Raw genomic sequence first — 11,906 nt, forward strand, 5'->3', positions numbered from 1 at the left:
ACCTCTATATAACATTTTAAAATTAAAAAAATATATTAAATATTAAATTCAAAATAATATAAATATAATTTAAAAATCTTTAAAAAATAATATTCGCAAACCTAAAATGAGCTTCGATTGAATTAGCTATTTATAAATATCGTCGAGTTTAAAAAAAATTTAAACCCATATTTTGAGCTGAGACAGACTTGAACAACTATAAATTGTGTTAATATGACACAACCCATAAACACCTCTAATTGCATCCAACATTGCCAGATCTTAACTTAAAACAGAACCAGTCTTTTCCTTGGCAATCCAACTCTTAACAACAGGTTTGAATGAGAATAACAAGCTGAAAATGATGTTCTCGAAAAAGCTTATGGGTTGTGTTCTCAAAACAAAGAATACCCAACCGCTAAAATAAATTATAATCACAGAGCATGAACTTGATTGGAACTGTATCTGAAAAGGAAATGAAACAAATGTAGCGCACCGCAATGAAGCCATTCACCAAGACGGAGTACTGGGTTAAGGCCATGCAGCAAAGGCAAATGCTTTACCAGCTCGGCTTCTTGCATTCACGATTCGCGACTGTAGTACTGGTCAAGTGTCTTTGCAGGTATACGATGGAGAAGTTCGCGAGGGAAGATACGAAGCAAAGTCCATGCTAGATCAAGCGACTGGAAGATGTTGCGAGTATCATAAGCACCTTGAGTCACGAATTTTCTCTCAAATTTGTCTAGGAACTCCAGATAAAGCTGTATCATTGATAACAATACAGAAAATCAAAATGCAATTCTTAATATAGAGCTTTATATTTGAAGTAGCTTTCCCATGCATGCGAAACCGAGAGATAGAGAGATGCAAACCAGATCCTCAGAAGAGAGTGCTTCCTCTCCAACTACAGCTTTCATTGCTTGAACATCTTTTCCGATAGCATAATTTGCATAGAGCTGAAATCAAGGTTAGGAGGGTTTCAGTATGAATAATAATAATACTACTTAAGCTAGAGGGACCCTTATTTCATTTTAGAACTTCTCAATCATACCTGGTTGGACACATCAGCATGATCTCTACGAGTCATCCCCTCACCAATAGCACTCTGAAACATATATAACAGAAGGAAAAGCTTAGCACAAACTCTTTAACTTATGCGTCAACTCATAATAAGGAGGTAGGTTTTCCCATACAAGATGAATTGATGAAATGAAAATAAGTAATAGCCATACCTTCATTAATCGAGAGAGTGAAGGGAGTACATTAATTGGTGGGTATATCTGTTCAGAAAATAATTAATTAGGCATATTGTTCAAACTTGAGCACAGGCATCTCCTATCAAAATTAAATCTATTTGGAAATTTAAAACTCCATTAATATACTTGACTTCATGTCAATTCAACATCATTGACAATATCTAAATCACTATTGTGTGTATCAATAGATTCTAAAGCAACGCCCATGATTAAAACGATAATGAATATTGTTTCAGTTACCTGTCGATTGTGAAGTTGTCTATCAATGTAAATCTGCCCTTCAGTAATATAACCAGTCAGATCTGGTGTAGGATGTGTTATATCTGGTTCACAGATGATAATCAACCGAATATAATATCAGATAGCCAGTTTTCAAACTTAAACGAATGCTATATTGAGCTGAAGGTGCATCTTACCATCATTAGGCATGGTCAAAATGGGAATTTGGGTGATGGAACCTTTTCTTCCTTCTATACGCCCTGCACGTTCATAAATTGTTGCCAGATCAGTATACATGTAACCAGGATACCCACGCCTTCCAGGGACTTCTTCACGAGCAGCAGATACCTATAGGCACACACAAAACATGATGAATGATATGAATCCAGCATTTGCATACATGACATTCTAACAGAGCATCATTTCAGAGGTTTGTCAGATTTAAGTCAAAAGTCCCTGTAAAATGGATTACATTCACTTTCTGAAGTCATTTCTAGCTCCAAAAAGGTCTTAAGAAATAACAGTTTGCCTTCTAAATTTGAGTTAAAAATAGAGAGATGTTCAAAAAGCACCAACATAATGCTCTTTGTCAGTAATTTGACAAAGAAATTGTGTACCACATATATATCCTCCAATAACAGCTATAAAGCATATGTACCTCACGAAGAGCATCTGCATAAGAACTCATATCTGTCAATATAACCAGAACATGCTTCCCACATTCATAAGCCAAATACTCTGCAGTTGTGAGGGCAATTCGAGGTGTAATAATTCGTTCAATAGTGGGGTCATTGGCCTGTAAAACACATTAAATAGACCAGTTATAATTTCTTTAGGAAAAAAAAAGGAGAGGAATGGGACTAATTTCTTGAAATCAATACTCATAGAGAAAGTCATCTTCAATGGGGCAAAAAAACTCAAAATGAAATGAATATACTTAACTTGAATTACTTGCAGGAAAAGAAAAATGCAGGGAGAATGAGATTAATTAGTGGAAAGTACCAGGTTCAAGAAAAGGGTCACTCTCTCCATAGATCCATTTTCCTCAAAATCTCTCTTAAAAAATTGTGCTGTCTCCATGTTCACCCCCATGGCAGCAAACACAATGGCAAAATTATCTTCTTCCTGATCCTAAAAGTCAATCCACAGAACAGGACAATAAAAAATCTGAAAGTGGAATAAGAGAAATAAACAGGCATCTAGCTTCCAAAAAGAATGTGTATCAGCTCACTTAAGTGACAAAAACAAAAATCATTGACATCCACAAAATAAACCATGAACATCAAGCACACAATCAAGGCAAACTTTATTAATACCACAGTAAGCTGCAATGTAGACATACATCAAGGAGATTATCAGACTTTTCCAATCGCTTTACGAGACCCGCTTGACGACAAATTTGAGCAGCTATCTCATTATGAGGAAGACCAGCAGCAGAAAAAAGAGGAATCTTCTGTCCACGAGCAATTGAGTTCATCACATCAATTGTTGATATGCCTGTTTGAATCATCTCTTCAGGGTAAGTTCTCTCACTAGGATTGATGGAACTCCCTGAGAAAGAAAAAGGACATAAATTAACACTGGTAAAATAAACTTTCTCACCTATAAATGACTAGAATAGACAGTTTGCCTAACACATTACCAGAAATATCTAGGTATGCCTCGGGCAAAATAGGAGGTCCATTATCAATGGGTTTTCCAGAGCCATTAAATATGCGCCCTAGCATATCTAATGACACAGGAGTTTTCAAAACCTGCAAAACATACATTAGAAGTGGCTCAACAATCAACAGTCATAAAGATAACTAAACTGACCTCCCTTTTGTTAAAAGTTAAAAATCACAGACAAAGATGATTGAAGATGCAACTAATGTGTGTTCAGAGAATTTCTCTACTTTAGAAAGCTCAACATCATTCATATTTAACTATAAAATTGTTACGAGACAGCTACAAGCACATATACTTTGCATCAAACAGAACAAGGTGAAAACTAATATTCCAATACACTAACTTTCAAAAGATTCTATAACGGCAACCATTCTATCTGCCATCCTAGTTTTACAAGCCTAGGTAAAATAAAACCCATAGCACCAAAGAAAAGCGGACTTATTACCTCTCCTGTAAATTGCACAGTTGTGTATTTGTTGTCAATTCCAGATGTTCCTTCAAAAACCTGGTAATGGAGAAAGGGGAAAAGTATAAGATGCCACAGTACGGACTTAAAGTCAGTCCAAACCAATTGTTGCCAAATGCTCTCAGGAGTTTATATCTCACAGAAATTATATTATTGGATTTAGTAAATGGTAAATGCATCTTTTCTATCACTATGCTGTTCCCCTCCACATTTCCTGATCCATTAATATGGACTTAAAACAAGTAACAACAATCAAATATTGGGATTATCATTAAATAAAATATGCCATGAATCATCTCCTATGTGCAAAGAATTCTAGGTTGCAATGCAAGGAAAAATACCTGCACAACTGCTTTCTCTCCATCAACTTCCAAGACTTGACCTCGTCGAGTTGTTCCATCACCCAAACGAATATTGACAATCTCCTGATACTTTGGACCCTGAAGCATATCAAAATTATTAGCATTTTACAATCAAACAACTAGCTATTAACCCTGAAGGTAAAACCATCATGGGATAAAAGAGCAAACCTACCTTAACTTTGTCAAGAATGACCAATGGTCCAGCAACACCGGACACAGTTCTATACTCTGCAAACCATAAACCCCCGATTTAATCTTCTAGATAATCTTCACACCAATTGGATAACAATAAATTCTCACCATAGCATCCCACTAGCCTTAGATCATATTAACCATAAAACACAAAGTAGTTGTTTAATTTAAAAAATTAAAGAATTAAAATATCCGACTTAAAGTATGTTTTAATCCACAGAACGATTACGAACATATGTCATGAATTTAAACATATTACATAACCAGTCAACTAAAAGATTAAAAACAAAACGACTCCAACATCATGAAATTTATTGATGATAGATTAAAAAAAAAAACTTGAAATTAGGCAATGGCCAGAATTCAGATTTTAGGCTACGAATGTAAAATGAATAAGTTACCCATTCCGATCTCCAGAGTTCCCTCCTCCATGTCAATGAAATTCTTTTCAGCACCCATCTTCAAGTTCAAAGCTGATTAAAATTTTATAAACATTAAGAAGAAAACGAATCAGAAACATATATCAGTATAGTCTACACTGATAAAATAGTTGAGCAGATCAAAAGAAAAGAAAAAACTTGGAAACATTATTTCAGATCCAAACAAGCAACCGTGTTTGTGAATGGCGAGTGATGGAATCTAAATTTGCAAAGGTTTGAAACACTCGATTCTTACCTCGATTATGTTTTGGAAAATGCGAATGAGAGAAAATTACCCAAAATGACAAGATATCTCTAGTTTGAGTTGGACAGTTCTATTTGAGCAAGTAAAAGATTAGAACTGTGAAAAGAAATGGAGAAATTAAGCACTAAGTGACAAATCATTTATGAGATTCAATAATTTTATGAGTTAAAAAAAATTATAGATAATTATATGTAGGATTCAATGTCTTACTTGACTTGTCATTTTCATACTAATTGTATTGATGGAGAAATAGGTTTTCCCCTTTTTTTTAATATCATGCAACGTGGCTATAAAGATGAGGTTAGCATCGTAGCATATTCCAACTCCAAAATATTATTACATAATATAATTACTCAATTAACTACAGTTAAGTACTAATTTAGGTGATGGGTTAGAGAAGTAAATATAGATTAATATAATAGTTTTTTTTACTAAATTTGGTGTTGCTAGTTAAATTACATTAATTTTGTGAAATTAAAATAATTGTAATTATAATATTAAAATAATATTGAGATATATCGATAATTTAAATTATATTAAAATAAATAAATAAACACATCATAACTCATATTGTTATGAGTGAAATAAATTCAATATAATATAATAATTTCCCATATATTAAATGCATATGTGGTGCAATAAGTTCATATATTATTAGTTGATGTTAATAAATTTATAATATTTTAGTTGTTTTATTTTTAAAAAGTTATATAAAATTTTAAATGATAAAAATATAATTATAATAATGTTTATTGTTTTTCTAAATAAATTATTTTTAAATTTTATTTTGATCATTTAGCAAGAAAAAATTGCTCGTTTGCAGATATAAAAAACGAAAAGCCAATCTATATACATCTTAAAATAAATAAATAAAAAGGAAAAATCCAGAAATATGGAAACTTCAAAGAAGTTTCACATGTCTTATATCTACCAGTACAAAAATGAAGCTGCCACGACAGCCCCCCCATAACGTGTACAAATTTTATTATGTGGAGCCTTTTGCAATTTGATGTCTATGGGCCATTGCCATGTGAATGGCCGCTTTCCACCCCAAATTCTACAGCAATTAATTTCCTTTTGTTTCCAATTTTGATTTTTCAAAGTATTTAATTCATTAAGTTTTTTAAGTTTTACCGTTTCATATTTTTCATTTTCCAAAAAAAAAAAAAAGAAAACCAATATACCTGCAAACTGAGTCGACAATATATTTATTGATCAGTTATAAAGGATTATGATGTTACTCTTAAATGTGATCTTCATGGCATTAGCTACAATATCATATATGAAAGCTGAATTAGCAACATTTTAGCCTATATGAAAGATCAGGTGTGTTGAACTGAGGCAGCAGTTGCAGGGTCAACAGCTCTCATGCATCTTGGGTGCACCTCGTAGCCACACCCCAGACACTGGTAAGCCCAACCAGACCCTTGCTCATCACAATCGCAGCATATAAACGGCCCCCCTCCATTCCCTTCCGATACCAAAGTAAGCTCATGGCGGTGACCTGCATGATAATTAGATCTGGGTAATCTCTTGGCTTCTTCCTCCATTTCTTTCTCCAGCAACTCCAGTTTTGCACAAGTGAAAGGGTATGCATTTTCCTGGTACAGATTTATGAGATTTCTACCTTGCTTGGTCACTGTTTTGCCGTCGGGATCTATGATTATCAAACATGGAATGCCTTGCACGTCGAAGTACTTTGCAAGGGTTCTAATTATTGGTTCTCCAAAAGGCAACGCTAGCCATGGCATGGTACCGTAGTAGGAGTCAAAGCTACTTTGGTCACGATCATTCGACACAAAAACTATTTCGAAATCCTCACCGCCACCTTTTCCTTCCAAACTTTGCTTGATTTTGTGGTAGATGGATATCAGTTTGGGAGTGAACTTAGCACATGGAAAGCACCATTGTGCTGAGAAGTAGAGCCCAACTGTCTTACCTATCAGCGAATCAACTGGCACCTGCAAAACAAATACATAAGCTTGAATCAAGCCTCAACATACATAGATTGATCTCAAAACATGCATCCATCTCGGCCACACAAGTGAGGGTTCATTATGCTGGTGATTAACACAGTCTCGCCCTTGCCTCAGATGTGAATGGGAATCCAATTGTTGGGTGCGGATACCTTGCAAATGTAAGGGTAAAAGGACAAAATGATCTACAAGCGGGGCTACTCAGGTAGCAAACCTGAAATAATACTCTTGTCAATTTCTAAATGCTCAATAAATGTTTGTATCAACTTAGGCTATAAAGAATTCAAGAGAGCTTTCTTCATTACCATAGATGGATATCAATGCCACAAGTATGTATATATTGTTCACTATAGTCGATGAGTAACAAAGCAAATTTATAATATGGAAATGAGGTATAAGCACTGACCTTTCTAGTCATGGTTTGATCCAAAAGATAGTCTCTTCCAGGGTTTATTAATAAATTGGTCAAGGTCTGACTCTCATGCTTCATCCTCTCTTCCCTTCGCAGTTCTTCCAATTTTTCTTCAGTAAATGGGAAGGCTTCAATACCATATCTGTAAATTAGTTCTACGCCGTCATGTAAAGTTGAACCATCAGGCTGCAAAATGATTAAGTAAGGAATGCCTTCAACTTCAAATTTTCGATTCAAGGCTTTCTTTGTCTCCAAATCAGAAAATGGAATTGAAAGCCATGGCATGCTTTCTCGGTAACTGTTGAAGGCACTCAAATCTTCATCAGATGACACAAATACAATCTCAAAATTAGACCCATTGCTCTTCAGCTGCTCATACACGCCAATCAATACTTTATTGAAATTTCTACATGGTGGATACCAGTTAGCTGAGAAGTAAAGTCCAATCGCCTTGCCCTCAAGATCCGAAATTTTCACCTGCTATAACCAGTAATGGTAAAGGTCAAATGGAACCATTCAATTACTAATGAAAAGTCAAGCTTATTCCTCAAATACCCTTTTCGTCGCAAGCCACCACAAAGGACAATCCTACATACATTTTCAGTAAGGAAATATGTATACCAATCTATTCCACAAAAAAATTTGTGAAAGCGACGTGCCACCTGCTTTCAAATGTTGTAAGGATAATACGCCATGTGTGTAATGGCAATAGCTAGCTTTGTTGTTAGGCTAAAGCGAAGAACAATAGTGCCACATGTTCGCAGCACAACCGCTGTGGGGGGAACCTATATTCGACGAGGGCAGGCATGTTTGGCATGTTTTTGTCGCGATAAGAAGTATCTTAGAAATTTAAAAGGACGAACACCGACATATTTCCGATAGTTTTTGCCGATATATCGATATATTGAACATTATCACGTATGCATCCCACATTAATGCTAAGAATCCGTTCTAATTCCCTTCCCGACAAACAAAATTCATAACCCCCCACATAAAACAACAAGATCTCTTCACCACCAATGGTGTTCCAACATGTTTGAATTCCCGACAAGAAAGGTAACCGACTTAGATTGTTCATCTTATGAACTTACAATGCTCCACTTCTCAGTTTCATCTAATTATTTAATGTGATCATCACCTAATTGTCATAAATACATAAAAGACCCCTAAAAAAGAATTCCCTTCAAAACTAAATCAAATCATTGTCGAGTTTAACAACCACAAATAACATAAGATCTACTCAATTAAACATGTTCTACCAAACAAAATCCCATATATTTCTTCATTCTTTCTTTGGTGCTATAATATACCCAGATGATTATACCATAACCAAATTCTAGTTTGCTGGACCTCATAATACATATATATATATAACAAAGTATTAGCAGGTGGGTCTTTCCATTTTAAAACCCTATAGAATTTCCTGAAATATGTTGCTAATAAATAAAGTTAAATATTTTGAGAATAATACCAAATAATGATATATATATATATAGTTCTAGCAAAGATATTCTGGAAGGTCTATGTAATTCCAGAAAGAAGTCTTGGGTAAAGAAGAAGATAGAAAAGAAATGGATCTATGATGATGAAAGAGTACAAATTACCGTGAAGCCATAAGTGAGTTAGACCAAAAGGTGGCTGCGTGCTTTCATGTCTGACCACAACTTAAAGTTTACAGCTAAAAAATAATAATAGATACTGAAGAAGAAGAAGAAGAAGAAGAAGATGATGATGATGCTAGATATGTTCTTTATTTCCTTCCATGAAAGGAAAACTAACCTGGTCATCTTGAGTAGTTGAGGATAGAAGATAATCACGATCTTTAGAAGCCAAAAGAGAAGAAAATCTAGATGTTGAAATCTTCTCGGGATCACCATTTGTCAAAGCTTGAACAAGATTCCTGGAGTTGTCGTCCAAATCCATTTCCTTCCTACTTCATCACTAGTCTTCTTTTCTCGCTTCTCGTTTGCTTATAAAAGATTAAATCAGTCCTTCCAAAGCTTATATTGCATGGAACCATATTCTTTATCCTAAGGTAGCAATTCAACCGTACCCCTCCAAACTTACGATTCACTCCAAAAGTATCGTCAATGAGCCAAACTCCCACTGTTCCTCGGGTCCATTAACTATCATGCTGCGACGTCTTGACTTATATTTAATTGGTCAAGACCGTCATCTGCCACGCATATAACCTTTTGGTTCGACACATTGGGTTTGCTTTTGTTAAAATAAGAAAAACCAAAGTCCAGGCCAGCGTTTCCAAGCTATCTTAGATAAGGTAGGTAAGGTCCCGTGTTTGTCATAATGATGTAGTGGACACCTGTATTTCTAACTCTCTCTACCTTTTTAACATTATTATTATTTTCTTTTTTATTTTAAATGCTTCTTATATTTTTATTTAAACTTCTCAATATTTATATTTTTTTATTAATTTGAGTTTTTTAGTTAAAATTAATTCTTAATCTTTTAGAAAAGTCAAATCTCTCTTTTTAACAAAAGTTACGACTAAAACATTAATTTTAACGTTGTCAACGTAACAATTGAATTATAGTCTAATGTACAATGTACATCATCCTAACATAACATCATTTATTTTATATATCACGTCAACAAATAACAATTTAAAAGTATAAAAATTAAAATAAAATACAAAAGTTCATAAAATTTCAAAAACATTAGCATTAAGTATATGTCCATTATCATGGAGGCTAACGTATTTAAAATTTTAACATCATTTCGAATCTTTTTTAAAATTTGATTAAATTTAGCTCTTTTAAAAGATTAAGAATTAAATTTAATTAAAAATAAAAATAATATAAATAGTAAAAGCTAATTTTAACATTTATTTACTTTTATCCGATACTTCAATGAAATATATTAGTATTTAAAAGTTGGATTAAATTAACAAAAGAAAAAATATTATTATAATTTTTTATATTTTTATATAAAATCTAACGAAATACACATATAATAAGAATTTACCTACTTCAAAATTTAAATTTTATTAAATAAAATTTCACTCATATGATAAAACACCGTAATCAAATTTTCCTCTAAAATTTTGAAAAAGATAAAGATAAAAATCGTGCGTGGGGGGATGAGACGGCTGTAAGGCTCTAAAAATTGTAGCTTTGAATTGTCACTACATTGGGGCCCACTTAAGCGACACTTGGCAACGCGCAACCCGAAGACCTTAATTTAAAAGTACTTTTAATCCTTTCCTTTTGTTTGTATTCCACCATTGGTTAAAGCTTTTCTAGAAACCTTTCACAAATTTCACAGGTTGATTATGTTGCCTTGCTTGCTTTCAATTTTTTGTAATATTTCTTTTTCATTAAAATCTCTTCTCAATCATTCTAATTTAACAAAATTTGAGATTTAATCCATATACTTAAAAAATTAAAAGCTAAGTCTTTTTACTTTGTTGATCTCACTCCAATCATTACCATTGTTAATTTTCTTCGTCAAAATTTATCAATTTGGCACATGAACTAAGCTATCTTCATATTATGTGACATATGCTTAATAGAAAATAAACATGCTAAGTTGACAAATTTTGAAAGAAACTACCAACGAAAATGATAATTGGGCTAAGATTTTTAAACTGAAAATGTAGGATGATTGAATTTTTAACTTTTAAAATATAAAAACTAATTCTCAATTTCTATAAAAAAAGTACAATAACTAAAAGCATATTTTAACCTTTTTTAAAATAAGGTATTTTTCATATCCATTTACAATTTATGAAGACTAACATTACAATTTTCGTGGTTGCCTCTCCTAAAATGTCATCTCTAGAACACAAGCTTCAAGATAAAAGGAATTTGTAGGCTAAAAGGCTCAAACTCTACAAACATGATCATGACACACTCATGATGTGTGTGAGAAAAAATAGTATACAATACATTTATTAAAATTTTGTAAGAAAGAATAAATTGAAGCTTTAGCTTAAAAGGTAAAATTGAAAGTTTAAAAGTTTATGGGCTCAAGTTCAAACCTTATTATATGTGGGTTTTATTTCTTTAATATAAAAATGTAAAAAGATAGAAACATACTTATAATATAATAACTTATTTTATTAAAAAATGGTTTTAGTCATTTCACAACCAAATTAAAATTTGATTTATGGGTAAAACTAGCTCAGTGAAATTCTTAAATAATAGTATAGAATCCAACCATTGCATAGTACATGGGTAACAAGTAATTATTAGCTCTAACAATAGTATTTATTGTAGGCCATATCATAAGAATAAAAAAAGCTCGAAAGCACAATTCTATCAATCCAAGAACACTTGTCTCAAATAATCAAATATGATAAATAGCTTATTAAATAAATGTATTCTTGTAACATTCGATTTTCAATTAACCCAGAAACTTCAAATAATGAGATAATGAAATTGAAAAAGACCACAAGCTGATAGCCTCTATTGAAAGAAACAAGAAAGCCAGAAACTAAATGGGACATGGTTGACAACCAAACCTAATTCAGTTAGAATAGAACCAATCGATTCCTTATGAAAGGCATAATAATTAGCTATGGACGATTCTCATACGATTGGTAATAATGCAGAAATGGCTATAAATAGTTGGGAAATGGATTCCCAGGGATGATTTTCTTCTTGACTTTGTTTCATTTTCTCTTTTTCACCTTCTTCGGTAGCTTGAAGAAGGAATAGCCATAAAAGGCTCTGC

At 33.0% G+C, this 11,906-nt stretch overlaps 2 protein-coding genes across 5 annotated transcripts; both read right to left on the bottom strand.

Annotated features, from left to right (window-relative positions):
- Nucleotides 1–261: 261 nt before the first annotated feature.
- LOC105784049 (V-type proton ATPase subunit B2) lies at nt 262–4,981 on the bottom strand. Its single transcript, XM_012609827.2, has 15 exons — nt 4,818–4,981; nt 4,544–4,615; nt 4,123–4,178; nt 3,930–4,028; nt 3,568–3,627; nt 3,097–3,208; nt 2,797–3,005; nt 2,457–2,585; nt 2,113–2,250; nt 1,652–1,802; nt 1,476–1,558; nt 1,212–1,259; nt 1,031–1,084; nt 852–935; nt 262–740 (listed from the first exon to the last, which is right to left on the bottom strand). Exons 2-15 carry the CDS (start codon nt 4,599–4,601, stop codon nt 561–563), a joined length of 1,461 nt encoding a protein of 486 aa, XP_012465281.1. The 5' UTR covers nt 4,602–4,615; nt 4,818–4,981; the 3' UTR covers nt 262–560.
- A 1,026-nt stretch (nt 4,982–6,007) lies between these two features.
- LOC105784057 (probable nucleoredoxin 2) lies at nt 6,008–9,392 on the bottom strand. Of its 4 annotated transcripts, none has more exons than XM_012609838.2 (4): nt 8,994–9,392; nt 7,209–7,694; nt 6,915–7,016; nt 6,008–6,787 (listed from the first exon to the last, which is right to left on the bottom strand). In XM_012609838.2, exons 1-4 carry the CDS (start codon nt 9,135–9,137, stop codon nt 6,149–6,151), a joined length of 1,371 nt encoding a protein of 456 aa, XP_012465292.1. In that variant the 5' UTR covers nt 9,138–9,392; the 3' UTR covers nt 6,008–6,148. The 4 variants fall into 4 exon arrangements, with proteins under 4 accessions (XP_012465292.1, XP_012465301.1, XP_012465310.1 ...); XM_012609847.2 differs by having other exon boundaries at nt 7,209–7,691; nt 8,994–9,390; XM_012609856.2 differs by lacking the exon at nt 6,915–7,016 and having other exon boundaries at nt 8,994–9,386.
- Nucleotides 9,393–11,906: the final 2,514 nt, after the last annotated feature.

The sequence above is a fragment of the Gossypium raimondii genome, chromosome 1, assembly GCF_025698545.1.
Source record: "Gossypium raimondii isolate GPD5lz chromosome 1, ASM2569854v1, whole genome shotgun sequence".
Taxonomy (NCBI): Eukaryota; Viridiplantae; Streptophyta; class Magnoliopsida; order Malvales; family Malvaceae; genus Gossypium; species Gossypium raimondii.

Bases quoted from the DNA above. Each gene is read 5' to 3' on its own strand.
- LOC105784057 (XM_012609838.2), bottom strand. From the start codon at position 9,137: ATGGATTTGGACGACAACTCCAGGAATCTTGTTCAAGCTTTGACAAAT. The intron at 7,017-7,208 runs GTCAGTGCTTAT...GTATTATTTCAG, and splicing joins ATCAAACCATGACTAGAAAG to GTTTGCTACCTGAGTAGCCC. The intron at 6,788-6,914 runs GCAAGGGCGAGA...TTTGTTTTGCAG, and splicing joins GATTCCCATTCACATCTGAG to GTGCCAGTTGATTCGCTGAT.
- LOC105784049 (XM_012609827.2), bottom strand. From the start codon at position 4,601: ATGGGTGCTGAAAAGAATTTCATTGACATGGAGGAGGGAACTCTGGAG. The intron at 4,029-4,122 runs GTAGGTTTGCTC...GATATGCTTCAG, and splicing joins TCATTCTTGACAAAGTTAAG to GGTCCAAAGTATCAGGAGAT. The intron at 2,251-2,456 runs GTACTTTCCACT...TGTGTTTTACAG, and splicing joins TGACCCTTTTCTTGAACCTG to GCCAATGACCCCACTATTGA.